We start from the raw sequence: 24,367 nt of genomic DNA, 5'->3' as shown, positions 1-24,367 counted from the left end.
AGAGCTTCTCATGTAGATGAGATAACCAGAGTTTCCATATGGAGTTGATAGGGTCCCAGACAAGGGAAAGTTAACTGAATATTTCAGTATGCAGACTTACTGTGGATGCTTTTATGATTCCCTCTCTGCAATAAATGTCACCCATTATTACAGTCAAAAACTCTTATTTGGGAGCCACTAGATTAGCTGATCTCTGGGGTCTCTTGTGACTCTAATATTTGACGAGTCTGCAAAGTAGTTCAGCTGACAGGTGGAATGTAGAATGTAGACTATAGGGGGTTGAGGGTAGAAGTGTGATCAGTACCTTTTAAAAAATATATAGAGTTTATTTTGTCGAGCAGTTTTAGGTTTACAGAAATATAATACCCTCTCAACCCCATCCCCATCCCCTACTCCCCAGTTTCCTTTATTATTAACATCTTGCATTAGTGTGATATATTTGTTACAATTGATGTGCCAATATTAATATATTATTAAAATCCATAGTTTTGTGGGTCGGGTGTGGTGGCTCATGCCTGTAATCCCAGCACGTTGGGAGGCTGAGGTGGGTAGATCACATGAGCCCAGGAGTTTGAGACCAGTCTGGGCAACATGGTGAAACTATTTTCACAAAAAAAAAAAAAAAAAAAAGCTGAGTGTGGTGGTGCATGCCTCTAGTTCCAGCTACTCAGGAGCTAAGATGGGAGGACCACTTGAGCCCAGGAGGCGAAGGTTGCAGTAAGCTGAGATCACACCACAGCACTCCAGTCTGGGTGACAGCAGGACCCTGTCTCAAAAATCAGTATCAATTAATTTATAGTTTACACTAGAGTTCACTGTTTGTGTGTACATTCTATAGGTTTGGACAAACAAATGAACATATGCATCATTACAGTATTATACAGAATGGTTTCACTGCTCTAAAAATCCCCTATCCTTCACCCATTCCTCTCTCTCTTCTTCCAGACTCCTGGCAGCCACTGATCTTTTCACTCTCTTCATAGTTGTGCCTTTTCCAGAATGTCGTATAGTTGGAATCATACAGTATATAGTCTCTTGAGATTGATGTTTTCTTATTTAGTAACATGCATTTAAGACCCCTCTATGACTGTCTGTGGCTTGATAGTTCATTTTCTTAAATTGCAAAATGATATTCTATTATATGGATTGCCAGTTTGTTTATCCATTGGTCCGTTGAAGGAAATCTTGGTTGCCAATGCCTTTTATTTAGTTGAGTTTTTTATTCACATAATTTTAGGTTTACATGCAGTTATAGAAGTAATACAGAAAGATCCCATGTACCCATTATCCAGTCTTCCTCAGTAACATTTTGCAAAGTTATTTTTACAATATAACAACCAGAATATGGACATTCATGTAATCTACCATCTTATTCAACTTTCCCTTGTTTTATGAGTACTTGTGTGGGTATATTTTTAGTTCTATAAAATTGGATCATGTGACTAGCTTTGTCTAACACCACAGTCCATATATAGGGAATTTTCATCAGCACAAGGATGCCTCATCTTGTCCTTTTTTAGTAATCATACTCACCTTCTCTGTATGTCCAAACTTCCTCCTGTAAGGATTGGATTAGGGACCTCTCTAATGGCCTCATTTGAAAGTAGTCAAAGCCCTATCTGAAAATATAGTCACATTCTGAGGTACTGGGGATCAGGCCTTCAATGTATGAATTTCTGGGGAAGGAACAATTCAGTCCTTAACATGCTGTATGTATCCCCTGGTTACTGGCTTTTTACCTTAACATAATTCCCTGGGATATCAATAGTTTGTTCCTTTTTATTTCTGAGTATTATTCCATGAAATGCTTCCCGGTGCTTTTCATTTCACGTACTTCAAGTTAATATTTTTAAAGCCTTGTGATTAGGTACCCTAAATTAATGCAAAAGTACAACAAGCAAAAAACAGGTTAGGAAGCATAGAACAGACTAACTTCAACACTAATTTCCTTTTACCGAGTTACCGTGTATCAGCATTAAAAGCCAAGATTTGGAATTTTTAAATAATCATTCAAAATTAACATGAGGCAGTGTTTATTTTTTGGAAGGAGGTACTTCACTGTCACAATATTCTAAATTTAAACTTTGAAAATATATTTATGGTCTAATCTTTGCTCTGATTCTGTGTTTGTTGGAGAAACGCTTAAAGATACAAATTTCAACGTGTTTGGTTGCTTTTTTCATAACCCCTTCGTCCAGACAAACTGCTGCTTTTGTTCATGTGATCTTCCACTCATGATCGAATTTAGCTGCTTGTGTCTTTTTGAAAATCTGCTCATGAGAGAGAGAGGTTGTGCTTCATGAATCTTAGATAATAAAGTTAGGACATACTAGGTCTCCTGCATGACATGAAGGGAAGAGGGGCCGCCCGAGAAGAGATGGTGAGGAAGTACTCACCAATAACAAAACTCCTGAGAAACCCTCGTTGATGGGAAATACTGGGAAAACTAGACTGAAATGGTGAGACATCTCATTTACAGATTATTTTCAGAATAGTAAGGTTTCATTTAGTTCTAATAAAGCCTCAACTGTAACAGGCTAAGATACAGAGAGGGTCTAGAAAGCAACGTTATATAAACCAATGAAAACCATAATTCATGCAAGGCCTAAATGTATAATAATGTGTTACTGGCACAAAAGTCTTTAAAATTGTACGTTTGTGTTGAGCAGTGGACATAGAATAAATACTTTCTGTATCCTTTTATTTAAAATTACAGTGGATGCTGGGTCTTCTTTATGGTCATTAAGATGCTTCAGATTATCAACCCGACACATTCTTTTGAACTTCTTGTTTAACATCAGCAACAAAGTGACAACTACTACTCTGTTACTGCTACTGTTTATTGAGTGCTCCATGTGAACCAGGAACCATGCTGGCCACTTTAATTAATTTAATCCTCACAGTTACCTTATGAGTTAAGTATGGTGATTATTCCCATTGAGAGTCAGGGACACCGGGACTCAGAGAAGTTAACCTGGCCAAAGTCACATTAACCAGGAAAGCTTGAGAGCCAAGAATGAAATTCTGTGTCTAGTTCTTTCAAATTCTAAATAGAGGGGGATAGGAATAATACCTTTTAGGGATATCGATCCAGAAAAGGATATAACAGAGGAGATTCTGAACCACTGATATAAGTCAAGAAATTGAAAACGTCAGTGTAAAATATCCAAAGTCCATGGGTAGCTAGAAACTTCTTTTCTGCCCTTCTCGTTCTCTGATAACAAATACTCTCAATTGGAAAGGAGGGCCCAGATGAGAAGTACCTTGGAACATGCTGAGTGTTAATCAGCATATCTCTAGATTGCCACATTAAGAAGCAAAGCCCCCTAATAGAAATTTCATCCCAAAAATATAGTGATAAAGTATATATGTATATATCTAAACCTGTTTACATAGGCTGATATTTGTTTCAGGAGATATAACTTGGGCATCTTCAAGAATCAAGTGCACAATTTATTTCAAAACCATTCTAGAGCAGTACCATCCTATAGAACATTCTGCGATGATAAAACAAATTCCCTGTTCACCATGTCCAGTGCAGTAGCCAATAGTTGCCTATGGCTATGAAACAATGCGGCCATTGAGGCTCAGGAAGGGGATCTAAAATGTCGTCTAGTTTAAATTTAAATAGCCAGGCATTTGGCTTCTGTATTGGACAGTGCAGTTCTAGCAAGTAAAGGTGTAATTATAACAGATATCATGAAATTCTAAACATACCTTTTCCTTCATATTCTCATCATCTGTTTCTCTGGGCAGGGGAGTGGAGAAGGGGAGAAAGAAGGAAAGGGTGGTTGTGTCCAAAGGTAAAATCATTTTTAATGTTTGTCTGTCTGAAATTTAGGCTGTGTTTTATTGACAAAATTGAGGAAGGTTGAAGATTTGGCAGGCCTGTCTGTCCCCTCGCCTGTGTGAATGTGTCAGCACCTCATTAATAATGTGTTAAACTGTAAAGGCCCTTTTCCCTCCTACTATGGGCCTATTTTTAAAGAACACTTCAGTACCCCTTTTGCATCTCACGGTGTTTGTTTGTTTGTTTGTTTTTTTAATTTACAAGTTGCTCTGTGGGTTAATTTTAGCATATGTTTTATTTAAATATATCCTGAATATTTCCAAATTGAAATGGGAGAAATTGTTTTGTGGTAGGGAAGTTGTGCTGTGAGTTTTTGAGGAATGTATTAGCTGCTCATTTTCTAGAAATTAAAAGTATGAAGATTCTCTGTATTATCTTCTCTCCAATTTTGATTGGCATTTCAGCCAAATGATTCTATCACACATGTGGCCCTGGTGGTTCTTCTCTTGCCAAGAAAAGAGAAACATATGGGGTATAGTTTTTTTTTTCCTTAACCGTTTTTGACATTTTTGTTCAATGTAGGATTAGATGACAGTGTCTTTGAAAGATACTGAGTATTTTAAGCCTTAAGTTTGTAGAGCTTGTGTCTTACAGGTGCATGGTGAATTATCATTGTTTTTTTTCTTCCTAAGACAGACATCTAGAATAACCACTTTCTGTATTTCCTGACACTGAAAACAGATACGGTTTGGGATTCCTTTTATAGTTTCTTCAGCTAACGACTCCAGTGACCGCTCAATTGTGGTCTCATAGTAAATCAAAATTTCTTTGAAAGACCCGGCTCTGTTATGTAATTGTAAGTCCTAAGAAGTCATCTCTCTAAAAAGAAAGGTGAATTTCTGTTGCCTTAAATAATATTGACTTTGCCATTACATATGATAGTTTTTGAAGGCAAAGTAAGTAGACTGTTTTCTTCTTTTCTTCCTTCTTTTAAATTAACCTGTAAACACATAAGCTGTGTTTACACATAAGGCTGTGTCAGATCTGGTTGGCCAATCATGAATAAAGAGAAGAACCACTCTGCAAACTTCTGCATCGAACGTACGTGTCATCCCCCAAATGATTTGTTCTAGATGGAATGTGGGGTTTCACAGTGGCTAAGGAGAATACTCTGATTCCCTTACTGAACTCTCAACTGTTTCCTATGCATTTTAATAAAGCAGATTTAGAAAACAAAATCAACTTTATGCTACTAGCATGAGTGATGTGTTCATAGCCTGCAATTTGTTGGCATCTTTGAGGCTCTGGGAAAGGAAATTCACCATATTTTGCCAGGATGCACTTAGGTCAACGAGGAGGACAGTGGAACTTTTAAGTATGGAAAGACTGGTGGGGACTGGGGTCCCAGCTGACAATTCACAGGCATAGGCCAGGGCCCAGAGTTTTCCCCTCTGCCCAACTTAGCTGATGAAACATTAGTGTTGCACAAGACTCTTCAGAAGTCGATGCCCGCTTCGGCCAACTCGGAGAAAAGGCTTCCTCAGAAACTGAGGCCTCCATCTGTGCCAATCCTTGTAAGCGGTTCACCTCTTCAGAGGCTAATGCCTCTCAAAACCAAGAACAATTAAAGCGAGAGTCTTTCCAAGCAACTGGGGAATTGAGCAAAATAAATCAGAAATCCTCAGCCTTAGCTCTGGAGGCTCGCCTCATTATGAGAGCAGATCTATTAGCCCTCTTGCCATTGTCTTTCATTTCTCAAGTGAGGTGATTCTAATTAAATTAATCTGCATGTCAATCTATCGGTGATCAATCAAAGAGCCTGAGGTTTCCCCTATGCTGCAGGGTGCTTGCGGCTGACAGGGGCTGATAATGGAGGAAGAAATAAACTGTCGAGCAAAGTTAATTAGTCAACATAATAGGTGGATTAAACGGGAGCGGGCTGATTGCTGTTTCCCGTGTCAAAGCATGAGGTGGGAGCTGAAGCTGCAATTACAGACAATTATTATATTTGGTTGTAAGAGGTCGCATGAATAAACATATCTCTGTGGGTTTCAGTTTTAATCCCTTTCCCCATTTAATATAAGGAGAAGTGTAGGTCATTTCTTCTCATTGTTTTAGTCAAAGTTCTCTGAGACAACATCTTTGCCTATGTCTCTTCTGGCAAACTCGGTTCACAGTCACTTTATGAGATGGTTTCAGTGTCTAAATTATGCCTTGGGCCAGTCCCACCAGTTTTTTTTTTTTTTTTTTTTTTTTTTAATTTGAAACAGATCTAGGACCCTTAATTAGCAGGAATTTTTTGGGGTGGGGTGATGGTGATAGTAGTGAGGGGGACTTTGGTCTGATGAACCAAACTAATGTGGAAAGAAAAAAGTACAAGAAATCGCAAAAAGACACCCAGGAGAGAAAATGCATCCCAGCTCTTACTGAAATCTTTTTCATTTCTCTATCCTCTTAACCCTGACACAGTGGGGGGGAAATATTTTAAAGATTCAAAAGATTTTTATTTGCATGATCAACTGTGATATCTGCTTCAGTGTCTAAACTGAAGGGTAATTTAGGTGAAACACAACCACCCTTGTGTGAAAAAATATGCTAATAAAGATCCTCTTGTTAAAATTATGGTTAACAGTGTACCTTCTGCTGTATAACTATAAACTGTGCAATTTTACTTAAAACTGCATCAAAAGCGTTCCATGCCAAAGACCCACTCATCAATAGCTCCTCTTGTTAGACTTGTACAGCATAAGCACCAGTTATTATGTGAAATAGCTATGCAATTTTCTTCAGCTCCCAGCTGTTATTTATTTAACTTGAGTTTATTACCCACCACGCTTTTATATTAAAATGTTCATTCATTTCTTTCTTATGTCTCCAGGTCGTGGTGTCTACGACAGTCAATGTGGATGGCCATGTCCTGGCAGTCTCTGATAACATGTTTGTCCATAATAATTCCAAGCATGGGCGGAGGGCTCGGAGGCTTGACCCCTCGGAAGGTACGCCCTCTTATCTGGAACATGGTAGGCGACTCATTTTCATTGGTTGGCATTGCTACTTTAACTGTGAATATATTTGGTTTCTTTCTTCCACTCTACCACATGTTCTACTCTGTTTCAAATTTCAAAAGTCTTTTTGAATACGATGGGTCCTCCAGGGTTTTTTCTTTTCAACATATGATGCCAAATATTTAAAGACAGGAAAATATCGCTGGGGCCCATCTTTCTTGTGGGACCACTCTCTACTCTGGAAATGGCTAATATTGCCTCCTTTCAGGTTGAGAGAAAGAAGGAGGCCTGGACCATTGCTTTATTCTAAGCTCCCACTGGATTACAAAATAAGGAAAGGCCAATCCAAGGGAAAAATAAAGAGAGGCCACACAATTTGGTATCACAAAAGTTGTGATGTAATTGACCATTGAGGTTTTATAATGAACCCATCCTCTTTACCATCCTCCTGGTGTATCTCAGTGACTACCTGTTGAACTTCATTTGGAGATCAGGTTCAATGTCGAGGTGGGAGATGCTTTCTGAATATGAAGCCCAGACCAAATGTTCCTCCTGTGCCCTGTACCTAACTCTCACTTCTTCACCACGTGATAGAACTTGCTTTCTGTAGGTAGACTTTGGTAGGGAGAAATCACATTTGTCTTGAGAATTATGGCTAATCAGTAGTGCCTTTGAGAGGACTGAAGGAAACCAGATAAAAATTTGAATCAAGGAAAGTGAATGCCACTCAGAAGAACCATGGGTTGGGTTAGGGGCACGCCTGAATTTTTCAGTGCTGCATGTGTGTGTAATGTATCCACTGTTCCTCCTCTCCACTCATCCATCCATCCATCCATTCATCTGTCCATTCATCCATCTGTCCATCCATCCATCCATCCATTCATCCATCCATCCATTCATCCAAGAATGAGTGACTGTGGCTTTACTGGGTACCAGTCACCATATTAGACTTTCTTCAATTGCCTCAAACTCTCAACCCATTTCCCTCACTTCCCTTTCCAGTTTGCTAGGTCAGCAAGATTCTTCTCAGAACGCTACCGCACAAATTATCACCTGATTGCCTGTTTTTTTCCATGGGCCAGGAGTTGACCATAATTCACAAGGTAGAAAACCCCCTTCTCTGCCAACATCCCAATTTAATAAACACACCACTCTCATCATTTTTGCCTGGCTTTTTCCCCTGTGCTTATGGAACACATGAACTGTACTTTTTATTAATTAGCCAGATGTAACACTCTTAGAAGGGATTCTTCACCACATCCAGTTTTACAGTCTTTTTAAAGTAAACTATCATCTTTCAAAAGCTGCTTCTTTATGGTTTCATTAGTGTTGAGATGGATTGATAGTACATTTTGCAGGAGGCCATTTCAAACACCTGCTCATGATTACATTCCTAGTTCCATTTTTGTACTTAAAATTATTCTGATCCTCACTTTACAGTAATGTTGTCTTTATAATACCCTTGGAGTCACTTAAGGCATTGTGTGACTAGAGGTGTTTAGGTGAAAGGAGGAGGAAAAATTAGGGAAATACAGTGGGCATGGTTTGGAGAGTGCTGCTTAAGGACTGAAGTTATGTTTTTGACTGTGGCTGGTTCGTTGCAATAGGTACTGCCCAATCTGGTGACAGACTTGACTGTCAGTTTGAAATCTGAGTTCACACTTTCAAAATACGCTTAGGCCACACCCAGCTCCTATTTCTGCTCTCGGGAAGCCAGTGAAAAAGCTCCTGACACCATGCAAATTATCCTTCCAACAAAACACCCAGAGCAAACATAGAATATAACCTGCTCTAAAGGAGCCCTCTAGGCAATGAGGATCAGTAACATTATTTTGCAGCATGATAAAGGACTAAGTCATGAAATAGGTACCAGGAACCCCAAATTCAATCCTTAGTTTCACTCTGGCCTCTATTTGACCTCGGACAAGTTGCTTTAGCTTTTGGGATCCTTGATATCCTCCTTGTTAAAATGAAGGTGATGATCTGTAGGAGAGTAAAAAAAATCTGTGCTTTGGGTGGGGGCAGGTAATGTAGATAGGGAAGTGGGCTGGGTGGAGGCTGAGAAGACAGGCACGTACACGCTCTGGTGCCCCCCGGCCCCTGCCAGTTGTTGCTAAGGGGAATGAGAGCCCAAGTGGGGCCAGATGTTCCAGTTTGGCAACAATGAATTTTTAATTGTTGGTAACTAATTACAAAATTTTTGGACACTGAAGGGAGGAGAGGGGGAAAAAAAGCCACTTAGGAAGAATGCAGCCACAGGCCAACAGTTTGAGACCTCTGGATCAACACAGCTATAAGCTTCTTCCCAGCTCAGATGTTCCCTCTTCTAAGAGTATTAATATTTCAGTTGGGATATCACATTATTCTAAGTTTTAACGACAGCATTTTATTCACCTGCTTCAGTTTATGAGTCCACAAGTGGCCATATTATTATAAGATATTCTTTAAAAAATGGTGACATTTCACTGTGTGTAAGTGGTTGGCCATCATTGGGGACATAGGTATGTCTTATTTCCCTCATCTAGGGGCCTTGACTTCACCTAAGCCTTACTTCACTTCTCTCCAGTGGAAAGAAAGGGTAGACATGTTCAAATTCTTAGTAATGACAATAACATAGAAATCTGCTTCTCTGCAGAATGAGTCAACTAACCGCACAAAACCACCCACTCATTTAGACACTTCAGGCTGACACATAAATATCTACTCAGCAAAGGGTGACTATTGAACTCTTTCACTGGTAATGTGTGGGAGTGGACCTAGATGCTAATTCATGTTGATGTGAGGGTAATACTTTATTTTGCTGTTGAAAAGTTCTATTTCAAAATGCTCTGTTTAAAAGACTTCGAGAATCACACACCCTCATCCTTCTGTCTCTCTGCTCCCACCCCCAACAGCCTTCAAATAGCTACCGCATGGTGAGACCGCAAAGCATGTTCTCCTCTTGTGACCTGCGGGAACCTACGTTTTCCCCCATTCTGGACTTTTTATCATCTAATTTACAGGTAGCCTGAATTATTTTGGGCTATTCTGCAAATCTCTATTTATATCCTGCTTGTCAGACCATTGGAGGAAGTTTCCTTTTGTGGCTCACCTTTCTGCGTATAAGTAGAGACAGAGATCGTGCTTTACATTCATGCGTGGGCTTTCTTATGTGACCCATGGACTCGCAAACCCCTGTGCTCTGATAAATGACCCTGTAATTCAAGTATGAGAGTTGACAAAGGCAAATTTATTTCATAGACTCTTGCATGGTCCAAAGATAGTGAATCCTGGCATGCTATAGATCGTGGAAAATGGTCTTCCCCTGTACTTTCTCTTCATTCATAAATACCAAGATTTTCTTTGGCTGGATATTTATGGGACCATTTAGCCTAGTGAGGTTTCTTCTTTAGGCAATAGCTTTATGGAAGATATACAGTTGTGGAGAGAGGCAGCCTCAAAATGTGACTGCTCTCTCGGTTCCAATTTTTGAAAAAGCATGGGCTCGGGATGAAAGGAGCTGAGTGGCTGCCACAAGGCTAAGTTCAGTGCTACCCTGTGTACTTGCCTTGTGTTCCAGTCATTTGGGCAAGTTCATGAAGACTGTGTTCTGGGGAGTCGTTGAGGGGCTTGAGGAGTGTTGCTGTTGGCATTGTTGTTACCCTGAGTTCCAGGTTGTGTTTACTTGAATTCAAGGCCAACTGTGGCATCAGTTTCTCTGTTTCTTCCCCCTGTGGCAAAATGCGGTGCCCTCACAGCGCTGTGGTGCAGAGCCCCTGTCAGCTTGCATGTGCTAACACTTTATTATCTAATGATCTAATATGCAACAAGGCAAAGTGCCCATGCTCATCATTCTGACATAGAATGCCGGGAGAAGTGACTAAATTACTTTATGTACCATTAGCGCTTGCAGCTATGGTGAACTCACTGGCAGCATTTATGCAAATGCCTGTGAATACACTCTAGTGGCTTTGTCAGGAAACCATCTGACAAGCAGTTTAAATGCTCATTTTTTAAAGGGGATATATGTATTTTTTTATTTTGGTGTGCATGTGTTTTTCTCCTTTCCTCTCTTTTTCTTTCCCTTCTCCCCTTTTTGGGCTATTGGAGGACTTGCCTCCTCCATGGTGACTAGAAAAATGTGAGCACGTTCCAGAGCTCACCCATCAGTAGGAGCCCTTTCCAGGAGTGGGATTAAGTTCCCAATAGGGTATTCTTTAGATCTAGTTTCTTTTTTTATTGTTTTGAATGTGTACATCCTTCATATGTATTTGAAAAAAAATGGACCTATTAATCAAGAGTTTTTAGAATATAAACATGTTAGTGTTCATGAGCTCTGACCTGAGGTCCTACTTAGTGTTTTAGATCAAAGGCAGGTTCTTTAAAACATACTCACTTTTCAAAAATGAAAAATGATTGAAATTTAGCTTTTGTGGGCATCAGATACAAATCAATTAAATTTCCCTTCAAAGTTATAATAAAGACTGCAACATAAAACATAAATGGACCAAGATCTCAAGATAAATAAAAACCGTAGTGGAGTTTGGTCACACTCAAAATATTTTGAAGAATAAAGACTGATGATAGACTCACTGGGCCTATCTCCTGGCTGTGATTACAGCTCTGGAGAAATAGAGTCAGGTGTTCATCACCACCAGTGAATTCTGACCTTTTGGTTGTAGTGTCGCTTTACAACTGTCCCTGACAATATGGAGGTGTTCTTGATCTTTAGCATATGACCTTCTGTAATCCTTTTGATCCAGACAGAGGCAGTTTTTGCTTCTGTCAGTTGCCCCTGGGTATCCAGCACCATTGACTTCCTGTGACCAGCTGCATTCAAATGTGTTTTTTGTTTGTTTGTTTGTTTTTATGTTTTTACGGAAATGTGGAGAAAGATGGTTTGAGCTTGAAGAGATTACCCCAAATTGAGTCAGTCTCTTTTCCCTTCTGTATAATATGGTCCTAACAGGAGGATAGAAGGAGGATCAGGCTGTCTGGCTGAAGAGCTGGATTCTAGTTCTGACTGCCATTAACTAGCTGTGTGGCCCTGGGAAGGTCACTTTGCTTCTGTGGGTCTCAGTTTTGTATGTCCAGTGAGAGTCAGGTAGGGTTCTCTCTAGGCTTCCTTTTAGCATGCACTATTTTGTGGTGCTCTGAACTGAAGCTATTGGCACATGACTTTCTGCAGGAGGTGACTTTGGAGAAATAGGACTTCCTGGGAACAGAGAAATCCACTGGTGCTTTCCAATAGAACCCTTCCTTTGGATCTCCATCCAAGGCATAAGGTGTCAGTAAGGTGGACTTGAAATCGCTCATTCATACTAAGCATGCACTACATGCCAGACATTAAGCTAGGAGCAGTAGGATAATGCAGATTTAGTCCTTGCCTTCACAGAATATATGATGTGAATAGAGAGGAGAGGTACTAAGCAAAGTGTATGACAATGTAAATAGAGAGGAGAGGTACTAAGCAAAACTAGAGTGGTACATCAAAGGAGGACCACAAAAGCAGAGGAGAGTAATGAAGTGTCAGGGAAGCTTTCTTTGAGGAAATCTCATTTATGCCAAAACCAAAGAGATGAGTAAGTTTTTACTAGGTGTCTTAGTCTGTTTTCTGTTGCTTTAACAGACTGGGTAATTTTTGAGGAAAAGGAGTTTATGTCTTACGATTCTGGAGGCTGGGAAGTTCAAGGTCATGATGCCAGTAGTGGTGAGGGCTTCCAGGTTGCATCATCCCATTGTGGAAAGGAGGAAGGGCAAGCAAGTGTAGGTAAAGAGAGCTCGCTTTTATAACTAACCCACTCCCGCAATAATGGAATTAGTCTGTTGAGGAGGGTAGAGCCCCCATGATCTAATCACTTCTTAAAGGTCCTACCTCTTAATACTGTTGAAACTGCAATTACATTTCAACATGAAGTTGGGCAGGGACATTCAACCATTCATCTATTCAAACCATAGCACTAGGCACAGGGGACAAAAAAAATTGCCAGGTATAGGAAACTGTGTGCAAGGGTTGCTTTGCTTAGGTGAATTCCAGGAACAAAAGGAGACTGAGAGGGCTCTTGTTCCTCCCAGGCAAGGGAGGAATGGCAGGAGATGAGACTGGGGTGGCTGTGAGGGCTACATCATGCAGGCCAAAGTGGGCTGGTCAGGCCATGGTCTCGGTGGCAATTGTGAAGTGAGGGGGAGGTCAGGCAGGGCTTTGATGAACTCAGTTTCAATTACATGGACTCCTCAGATCCCGTGAAAGCCCAGGGCAAGATTGCTCAGACCTGCTTATAACTTCACTCTTCGCTGCTGGACTTTGGAAACTCACCAGGGAGTTGGCTGTGCTTTGGAGCTGTCCCCCTAATTACTCCTTATTGTATCAATAGTGCATGTGTTCTTTATAGAAAGTCAAACATTTTAAGTCCTTTTTCCTTTTTTTTTTTTTTTCAGATGGCTTTGTATTATTGATTTAGTTTTTCGTAAGTGGCTTAGAAAGAGTGTATCTTTTGACATCTTTTTAAATGTGTGGAGACCTTCACCTTTTCAAGGTCTTTTGAGTGGAGGGCTGCTGCATTATTTGACCCATTAAAATGTATATTACCCCAACAAAACTTAATGAGTGAAAATAAACTAAAACAACAGAGAAAAATATACCCTCCCAAATTTCTCTCTCCTCTCCCACCAGGGGCAATGCCTGAGTGACAGCTCACACTAAGGGAAGTCACTGAAGGATGGAAGGTCATTTCTTTCACTCTTCCTCATTTTACAGAGACCCAGAAAGTGGATATAATCTGCTCACACTTAAACATAGCTTGTTTCTGTCAAAATCCATTCAGTGCTCTTTGTACTTATCCATGTGCATTTCAGGGGTTGCATAGTTTCCTGGTCACTGGATAAACATGCCAGGGGATTTGGGGTCCACCCCAATGCCTGTACATTTCATATTGGCCTAGCCTTGCCTCCAGTCTTTCTGGGATTCCCAGGATGCTGAGAAGAATGTCCGTAAAATAAATCCAGCTTCCTGATAGAAATGTACATTCAAGGGCAGATGTTGGATGATGCATAGCTTCCCACACAGCCAAGAGCCCTTCTGTGGCTAGTTTTGGTGCAGAATCCCAGCCAAGCCCTCTAAGGCAAGATCATCTTGGTGAAAGGCCCAGGCTAAGTAGGAAAATACTGATGTCATCTTTTGTGACTGAGGGTGGCATGTTACAATTTACCAATTTATTTTCCTACTTGAAAAAAAGAAGACAGGTGAAAGAGCAGAACATTAGGGTTAAGAATATCGAGATGTGTCATAAAATAGAGCACTGAGACCCCAGATTTTCAGGTATCAAATCAGGGCTTTTACTTTGAGCAGCTGAGAAGATGCCTTTTGTCTTTCCTTGAAATAGAAAGGATGTGGTAAGTGGTCAAGATAATGCATAAGGATGTTAGTGAAGACTGATTTCCAGTGTATTCCCTAAGTAATTCATAAAGCAGGTAACACCAGAGATCCTAACACTGGGGATGTGGTGGCCAGCAGGATCTCAGCTTCAGACAGATTGAAGAGTTCATGAGCAGGTGATCTATGTTCTGCTCATTTGACCATGGCACCACCGATAGCACTGATAACAAAGGAGAAATAGTGCTCAGACTTTGTTGCCATGCTTGACGGTAACCAGGCCAGGTAATCTTTATTATTCTATTATTATTTACTACCACTACTGTTGTTTTTTTAAAACTATTAGCATTTATGGATCATTTACTATATATACCAGCACCATGGTAACCATTTTACTTATCAAGTCTTCCAACAAATCTCATGATATATAATAATTATGATCCCCATTTTACTGATGAGAAAACCGAGGTTTAGAAAGAGTCAGTAACTTACTCAAAGCTGCAGAACTAATTAGAATTGGACCTGGAATTTGACCTTAGGTCTGCCTAATAACAGTGCTAAGAGTAATAACCATAAACATTCCCTGAGCCCTACTATGGCAGGCACAGTGTGCTATAGGTACCCTGTTGTAAAGATGAGAAAACCAAGGCTAAAGAAGAGGGTCAATAACTAGCCTAAAGTCACATAGCAATTAAATAGTAGACCCAGGGTTCAAACCCAGGAAGTTTGATGCTGAAGTCTGTACTCTCAACTATTGCTCTGGTACACTACAATATGAGAAATTCCTTCCATCTCCTATCCTATTGTTCTTATTTTTTTCTTAACACAGTCAAGGCAATTGTGCTGGTATCTCAAATAGACTTTTTAAAAGTTAGCCCAGAGCATATCTTTTTTTTAAAAAATGGGGCACATCATGTGTATTTACTTTATAGTTTATTTTCCTTCAGAAACGTGAAGGAAATTTTTTGGCTGGGACACATTCTGCTAGTCAAATTTTTAAAAATGCTGATTTTATTCGATGACGAGTATATTTTCTATGGGGCTGGCAAGATAATAAGGATGCTGGTAATATTTTATTTATTTGCAAGAATGTTCTAACTCATCTCCCTAGAAATCATTTGTTGGCCATATGGGCTCTCTGGCACGTGTACAAGGTGTGGAGGAAGGAGTCCATGAGAAAATGATGAGATGATGAGTTAGGCAGCCGTTAGGATACTGAAGAGTTTGGGAACCTCATGCTAGAAATAACATGTGAAACTGATTTGGATATAGGGAGGCTAGTTTCTTATATGAATTTCTTGACAAACCTGTAAACTGTGGGAAATTTCCAGTATTTGGTTGGTTGAGCTAATAAATGAGTAAATCACACCTGACTTATTTTAATAAGCACAAAGTGTGGTGTGTTGTGTATTGTAGGGGGGATTTGGGGGCAAAGATTGTTGCTTTCTACTTATATTTTGGCCAGAAATGACACAACTTTATTTAAAAACTTTTTTTTTTTTTTTTTTTTTTTTGAGACAGGGCCTTGCTCTGTTGCCCAGGCTATGAAGTGCAGTGGTGCAATCATAGCTCACTTTAGCCTCAGACTCCAGAACTCAAGCTATCCTCTCACCTCAGCCTCCCGAGTAGCTGGGACTACAGGTGCACTCCACCACACCAGGCTAATTGTTTTGATTTTGTAGAGACAGGGGTCACTATGTTTCCCAGGCTGGTCTTGAATGCTTGGGCTTAAGCAATTACATCCTTTTGGTCTCCCAAAGTGCTGGGATTACAGACATGAGCCAGCCTGGTCAGAACTTTTTTAAGCCTAATTTTTTTGTCTTATATTTGGTTACAAAAGCATCATAATCCCAATTGAATTGATTTGCCTAATTGATTGTTTCAAACCAAGCTGTCTCTATATTTATCTGTCACAGGAGTTTCCCTCACTTGAGAATTTTAGAGGCTTCAAATGATGTTCATGGGCAAGTAAAAGCTTTGATGTGCTGTTCATAAACCTTCTTAAGATGAGATATTTAGGAGCAGTGGCCAGGGGTTGATTTCTGATTTTGAAATATGTTTGACCATTTTCAGTCATACATGCAAAAATAAATTAAAACCAAGCTCTGCCACTACCTTACTACATGCCTTTGAGTATGTACTTTGATTTATCTGGGCCTCTGTTTCCTCATCAGTTAAGGTGGGTCTTGGAAGAGCCCTTCAAGCTCTGATTATTTGTTTTTTGAACTCAACTAATTCTGTGAGAGGTTCTTCTATCTCTTAAGGGGCTACACACCTGCAGCCTTGGAAAAGTGGCTACCGAAATGCCCAGGTGATGGTCATTCTAGGGAACGGACCCAATTTCCCTCCACCTTGGCCATCTCTGCAAGAGGTTAACAGTTGGTTCTAGGGGTTCTGGAAAAGCCACAGAAATGTAGCATACACACCCATTTCACCTCAGGGAGCTCTCACCCTGCATTCTTCTCCCCAGATTTCTTCAGCTGGGAGCGTGTTGTATACAAGCGGCTTGATGGTTAGCAGTGAGCTTTCAGACCACTATTTCCCATGCAGTAGGTGAGATAATTTTAGAAAATAGGGGAAAAACATTAAAACATTTTTAATGGTTATGTGTTTATGTTAATGCATAAACAAAATAACTCCAGTTTCAAAATCGATCTCACAGCTATTATTGCTTAGGGCAAGACTAAAGTTAAAGAAAAAGCTGATCTAAACAGACATAGTAGCTACATACTATTAAGTAAATAACAGTGTAAGTGGTACAGGGATAGAGGAAAATCATGACTGAAGTTTGGGAAATGCTGTTAGAGAGGGCTGTAAGGGTTGGGGGAAGTAATAATTCTTTCAAGTCATCGGGAAACAGTGTAGGAGCCTGGGAAACATTCTTTTTTTTGAGTCAAATCATTTTAAAAAGAAAGTCCTTTAGGCTCAGTTTACCATTAGAATAGACTTAAATATCCTAACAGGATTAAAAAAAATAAAACTCCCAAGCTGCTGTTTTTTATTTTTAAACAAGTGGTGTCTGCACGTCAGAGAGCAGAAATTAGTTTGGAAAGAGGACTTGCATCAAGACAGAAAATCAGCCAGGGTCCACCCAGGCAGCACATTATGATAATATATACGGAACCAGCTGGACACTGAGCAAGGCTGACATTGTGTTGTCAAGGGCAGGATCGCCCATCAATTTCTGAGATAGAATTTGAGTTCAAATGACAGAAAGAGCAGCAACTGTGTTGAAACTGATGCATGGGGGAGGGGCAGGCAGGCAGGAACCACCGGGCCTAAAGGCAGGAAGTCCTGGTACCTCCGGAAGGGGGTGGCTCTGTTTTCTCATCTGGCTGCTACCCTTCCTTCTAACCCTAACATCTGTCAGCAAGATCCACCTGGGTCCTTGCACGATTAGAGCCCACTAAAAGGGGAGCTTACTGGTGCTAATTTTAACCCCCAAGAGAATGGAGTGCCTGCTGTTGAAATGGGGGCTAGGTTGACCCAGGAAACGGGACTCCACATAGCCACCAGTTGTCAACCTAAGAAGCCCATCATGGGTGTAGTGGCAATTGTTCATAACTTCTGGATGAATTTGTAACTTTTCAGCTACTCTGTACAGTTCCTTAACATCTTAATAACACCAATGATTCCTCTTTGGTTCATTTGCTTATTCATTCAATCATTCATCTATTTAACACTAACACATGTTTATTGACTGCCTGCCAATTATATCAGACAATAGGGCTACAGAGGTGATAAGGCAGGGACAGTTGTTAGCATTATGAGGTAGACTGTCATGTGAGTGTATTTATGTGCTGATATTAGACAAATAATGGCACACGGAATGATTTAAACTGCAGTGATGGTTAAGTGCTATAAGGTACAAATACAGACTCCTAAGAGAGCTTAAAACTGGGGGACTCAGCCAAGTCTGAAGAATCAGGGAAATTTTTAAAATTTTAAATGAGAATGACCACGAGAGGGGAAAGCATATTGAAAATTCCATGTGGGGATAAAACATCAGAAGCTGTAGGGAGGACAAATAGGGAAAGTAGGTTAGGTCTGAGATCCATTTTTGAGAAACTAAACCTGGAAAATTTCCATAGGTTGTTTACTCTTTGAGATGTGGTTCAATTGCAGTTTCTTAATCATGGGCTAATAGAACTCATTGTCCATAAAATGGTAGCATTTAGAACAGTGTTTTGGGTGATGATGGCGTTACTGTTATGATAGCGGTCGTTAAGTACTTGCTCTGTATCAAGTTCAGTGCTAAGTACTTTGTATGATCTCTTTTAATGCTCTTAACAGCCATGGGAGGGCACTAGTATTATTAATTTTACTTAACAGATTTGGGAAACTGAGGCCATCCTTTAAGGATTTGGTCGTGGCCAAAGTTAGGTTTTTATCCACAGCTTTTGGATCTCCAAGTAGCTGACACAAGGGGTCCTCACCACTGTTTTTTTTCTTATTGTTTAGTCAGGGCTAATCTCCCCTCCACGCTGGACTTCAGAGGTGGAGAGAAATTCTCCTGCTATTTGAGCATGTAATATAATACCTGCTTCAATTGAAACAAATTGACGACATTACTCAAAGGCAAATTGAAAAGCCAGATCTATGCTAAATCCCAAGGGTAAGTTAGTTGGCATGTGCAGTGATATATGGGAAGGTGCTTTTCTGGGTTAAGATAAAAAGTCCTGGTATCACGTCACACTATCAGGCACCCCATCTCAAACTCCCTGTGCCAGCCCTGCAACTTGAAATACTCAGTGGACAGAAATGAAACTTTATAGAAATTAGGTGGTCATCATTCTTATCAGATGAATATGATGCCATCAGCATGATTTTAGCATCCTCGAAAAAAAGAGATTTACCTGGAGGGACACAAGAGAAAGTCTGAGGCATGGATTGCGGGACTGTGGCTTTTCTACCGGCCTGCCATGGGCAAGTCGGCTGGGAGATGACCTAGTAATTAAAATCCTGCTTAAACGTATGCTGCCGGTCAGTTATAACAGAAGCACTAACATAGGTAACCAGAGAAAGAAAAGAAAAAAGCGAAACACAAAAGTAACACTCTTGAGCCCACAGGGTGCAGAAATAGATCTGAATGAACTGAGTGCCTAGCTGAACACTAAGCATGAAAGCAGAACCCAAGTACTAATATATTTTTATCCCAATCTGTGAAATTAATCAATATTTTATATGCGAACATATGCTCCTGTGTTGCTGGCTTATTTAATTGACAGTTGCAATCAGCAGGACACCAGTTGTTCAAACCCACATTTTTCATCCACAGTTCTGGGGAGAAATGCAGCAGGAGACCCAGGGAACAGGGACATAGACAGTGTCAGATTTGAGGCCTCTTCTCAACCCTTCAGTTTCTTTCATCGACCTTGGGGCAAAGTAATAAAAATTTCAAGATAGTGCATATGTTGAATATGAACAGAGAGCGATGTACTTGGGCTGCTATTTAGAAGAATGATGATTAAAATGAACATGGTTGGTACAAATTGAGATATTTAATTCTTTATTTTGTGTGTGTGTGTGTGTGTATTTCTCTTTTGAGCATAGCTGGAGAAGCCAACAGACACTGAGCACCTACTATGTGCTGGGCCTGAGGCAAATGCCATTGGATGTATTATCCGTGGGTTGGTGTATTATCCAGCCAGTTCCAATGTATTGGATCATTTCTTGATAGAGGAGGAAAATATATCTTTGGTCTTTCTTTGCCAAAATCTTCTGGCGGAATCATCAAACCAGCTGTGCTTTTCCAGTAACTATTATGTGCAACAAATCTATAAAGTCAAACCTCATATTCCTCTACCTTTTAACTTTGGCAGAATCCTAGAAACTCTCCTTGATTTGGTTAGCTAAAGGCCTGTGGAATCCAATCCTTGCTGTTTAAAAGAAAAAGAAAGTTGGGGGAAAGTGTTAAGGTACTATTTTAGAATAGTCTATTTGTTAGTAAATTTTATTATTTTCATGATACGTGCAACATTCTATAGTGAAGACCTTTGGAATGGACAATGTCCAGATTAAAAATGAAAGTTAAAAGGAACTGCCCAATAGTTTAAAAATGTTTCTCATAGTGTTGCTATCGTTTGTATTAGATGTTCATACTCAGTGTGTGTTTAGCAGCCCAACATGTAACAATAGAAAAGCTTCTAAGCCTGGAAGTTTGGCAGTATTTTCGATGTTCCTGTGTTTAAATTGGCACCTGTGCTATTATATTAGGATGCCATTTTCTGAACTTGGAAATAGAAAAAGGTGAAGAGAGATTTTACTATAATTCATATGAGGGTCTGAGTCTTAGGGGGAAAATAACTTTACTTGGAAATAGAGTAGTAATATTCTGTAAAGTTAATAAATATCCACCCTCTATCTTGGGGATAAGAAATTGCACAACTTAAGATTTTATGGGACTTTGGCTGTATTTGTATGATTGAAGTGAATATTTTAGCCAAACTGAACAGAAATTTCAGATAAACACCAAATTAAAGGGTAGTTTGGGTGTTTTAAATATTTGACTATATCAATCAACATGGATTCTCAAAGTCTCAAGTCCAGTTGAATCCCCAAGATTCAGCTATGTCATTTGTAAAGTGGAATGAGGAATATGGTCTGCTTGCCTACTGCTCAAGGTTGATATTAAGAATACTTAAGATAATGTATGGTAAAGCCCTTTAAAAACTTAACAATGCTAGTTAATTGTCAGGTATGGGTTGAGTGCAGAGTACTGTCTACCCAGTTTGTAAATGAATGAGGTACCTGTCTGCAAGGGATGCATTGACTAGTTGGGGTGATTTGCCTATGTATACACATGCCCAGATACACACACACACACACACACACACGCATATATCAAGATAAGAGTTCAAGAAAAAGTGCAGTAAATAATAAATGGGAAAGACAGGAAGAGTTTGCTAAAGGGTTAGTGCTTTGTAGACGGATAGAAAGAGACACCTTCATGCAAAAGATGGATCTTTTTGGCAAGTAACTATTTGGGTGGTGGAAGTAAGTGGTATATCCTTCATAAAAAATATGCTGGGAACATGCAAAGGCTGTTTGGAGACAGTGGATTTGGGAAGCTGGTCATTACCATCTTTCTTTTCTGCTTCCCTATTTTCCTTCTCCTTCTCCTACAGCAACTTCTCTTCTTCCTCCTCCTCTTTATCAACTCACAATTTTTGCCCACTCTGTACTGAACTCTTCACATAGATTAACTCATTCAAACCTTACAACAACCCTATAAGGTGGGCTATCTTATAACTATTATCCTCAGTTAAAGTGGTAGAAACTGAGGCTTTCAAAAAGTGAAGTAATTTGCCCAAGCTGGTAAATGGTGAAGCTGAAATGTGGGCTAGCTGAGGCCCCCTGAATCCAGAGCTGGTGCTCTTAACTGCTGCTGAGGCTGAAAATGAGACTGGAAAGGGAGAATGGGCCAGAATCGTGAGGGTGGACTTGATCCTGCTGGCTAAGTTTTGAAAGCTGGTATTTGAGGAAGGTTAATCTGAGTTTTGATAGGTAGACTGGACTTTGCATATAACTAATAACTATGTAGTAGAAATGAATCACAAACAGGCAACTGTAAGTATTTGCTCTTTGATGTCCAGACAGAACAGCCCAGACCCCAAAGAGTAATTTTTGAGGAAGTTGAGTCAGTACATCATGAAGTTGAGATGAAAGTGAACTTCCCACTCTTCTTTTCATGGCTTATGTGGGCAAAGTCAATGATACATATTCCTTTGCTTATGACATCACAGATCATCACCACGGAAACATCTGTGCTGTAACAAACGCTGGATTGCAGTGTCACTGAATGTGTCAGGGAGGAGAGGAAACTGGCTCAAAATGATAAGACTCTGAATAATGAAAGCTCACCGAAATAACGTTAGCAATGGCAGCTTCAGTTGTGGAGAGAAATATAAGCAGAACTATTCTGAAAAGCACAAAGCAGGACTTGTGCATTATTAAAGGTTGGGCAAGGTTGGTTTCAAAATGCTGCTCACATTCAAAACATGGTTTTCTTAAAAAGTCACTATCTATGCTGTCTTGCATGATGACAATAAAAATCCTTCAGGAACAGGGAACTCATCTCCCAAACTGCATATAGAAAATCTTCTGCATAGCAAAGAAAGGCCAACTGGGGGACTTCCATGTGTTTTGGGAGAAGACGTAAAGATCAGGAGCAAAATTGGCCATGATTGTGTTTGTTGTTTGGTAAGTCAGTAACAGTATTAGTTCTATGATTGTAGAAGTTAATAATTAATCAGTAAAAGATAAATCTGAGCCCTCCAAGGATTTATGTAAGTTGCACAGTGGTAGATCATGAACTGAATCCAGCCTTCAGCCATATTTAGGTTTGGGTTGCATGGCACCTTAAGAAATTATGTATTAGGCCTGGTGCGGTGGCTCACACCTGTAATCCCAGCACTTTGGGAGGCCGAGGCTAGTGGATCACCTGAGGTCGGGAGTTCAAGATCAGCCTGACCAACATGGAGAAACCCCATCTCTACTAAAAATACAAAATTAGCCAGGCATGATGGCGCATGCCTGTAATCCCAGCTACTCAGGAGGCTGAGGCAGGAGAATCGCTTGAACCCAGGAGGCAGAGGTTGCGGTAAGCCAAGATCGCGCCATTGCACTCCAGCCTGGGCAAAAAGAGCGAAACTCCATCTCAAAAAAAAAAAAAAAAAAAAAAAAAAAAGAAATTATGTATTAGTTGCTGGCAATTAAAAATAGAGATTTTATATGAAAACCTGGATTTACAAATGTCTCTTATAATCAGAAGAGCTTGTAGTGCTGGATCCACATTCTCAAATGGCAACAGGTAGGGCAAACTCAGAAATCATCTTACTTTTGGATGAAGCACATACTCTACATTTAGCCACAATCCCCACCAATCCCATTGCATTGCCTCATCCCATTTCGTTGACTTACCTTCCTGCCTAGCCCTGTGAGCATTTGATTTTGTGATCCTCGTTGGAGGGATTAGAAATTAATTGTTGTTCTTAGCACAGTTCCTAGTCTATGGAGGGAACCCCATATATTGCAGCTCTGATTAGTCTTTATCAGTTATAGGCTGAGTTATGAAAACTTGATCCTGAGATCAGTGGTATCCAATTGAACTTCCTGTGATGATGGAAGTGTCCTATCTCTGTGCTGTCCAATATGATAGCTACTAGCCACTATAACTATTGACTACTTGAAATGTGGCTGGTATGACTGTGGAAATAATTTGTATTTCATATTAATTAATTGAAAATTCAATGTAAATAGCTGCATATAGCTAGTAGCTACTGTAATGGGCAAAGCAAAAGCAGATTAAGTAATGGGATCACACATCCAGTCAGCTGTCCTCATTTAGGATAGAATGTAGAGGATAGACAGTAGGGCTGTGTGTGTGAACTTGCCCATCTTACAAGAGATGACTTATAGTAGGCTTCATCACCTAAGGTCATCTACTTCCAAAGCGGGAACCACTTCTTACTACCTGGCTAGAATTCTTGTCAATTTCAGGAGCCTAAAACATGTGTTTTACAAAATGTTTATGTGCACATTCTTGGCCATAAGCATAAGTCATCTTAAGCTTACATGGGAAATCTGACTGTTCTCTGTCCCCTGAATGTTCAGTTAAGGGTACTATTTAAGTATAATAACTGTACTTGTGAGTGAAAAAAGCCTAAATTATTTGATGAGCTGCTTGACTCCTACATTCACGACAGCATAGAGCCAAGAGCCAGTGTGAGTGAGGGTACTATGAGAAGGAAGCCCATGGAATCCTGCTAGACTGCTGGAGGGATCTTCTCTTCTTAGGGCCAAGGGCACACAGGCTGCCATCTCTTGAGGTTTCCATCGTGGACACACTGAGCACATCTAATGATTATATTGCTGTAAACCAGCCCACAAGAGGGATTCTAAAAGATCCTTCTCATGCAACTTTTTCTTTCATTCACACCTTGTTTGCGTGGGAAATTTGTCACTGGCCCTCTCCGCCGTGCCTGGTAGTCAGAGCCCTCCCTTTGTCTTTGTCATATAGTTGAAACCCAGAGCCATCTACCAAGCTCTGGCTTATTGGCAACTCACTGGCCTTTTTCCTGAAACCTGCCTGCCATAAGCCAACTTTTCCAGCTGATCAATAAGTGACTTCACTGCTTCTAGGGATATATGCATGAAGGACAAAACAAATGTCTGCCTTTTTCACTCCAGTTGAAGCTGGAATTATAGCTTCTGCCTCCA

General features: G+C 40.1%; 1 protein-coding gene across 18 annotated transcripts in view; it reads left to right on the top strand.

The window, feature by feature from the left end:
- The window catches only part of EBF1 (EBF transcription factor 1), a 404,709-nt gene that overhangs the window by 269,187 nt on the left and 111,155 nt on the right, over positions 1-24,367 (top strand). For 12 of the 18 annotated variants that reach the window (XR_648665.4, XR_002522962.2, XM_003900449.5 and 9 more), the window contains exon 8: positions 6,669-6,810. Coding sequence is in view for 16 of the 18 variants with exons in the window: in XM_003900449.5 (XP_003900498.2) it covers positions 6,669-6,810 (142 nt within the window). In the remaining 2 variants the exon portion in view is untranslated. The remainder of the gene's footprint in view (positions 1-6,668; positions 6,811-24,367) is intronic. The other 6 variants (XM_009209495.4, XM_009209494.4, XM_031666573.1 and 3 more) reach the window with 1 other exon arrangement.

The sequence above is a fragment of the Papio anubis genome, chromosome 5, assembly GCF_008728515.1.
Source record: "Papio anubis isolate 15944 chromosome 5, Panubis1.0, whole genome shotgun sequence".
In the NCBI taxonomy this organism is placed as follows: domain Eukaryota; kingdom Metazoa; phylum Chordata; class Mammalia; order Primates; family Cercopithecidae; genus Papio; species Papio anubis.
This window is presented reverse-complemented; position numbering and strand designations above follow the sequence as displayed.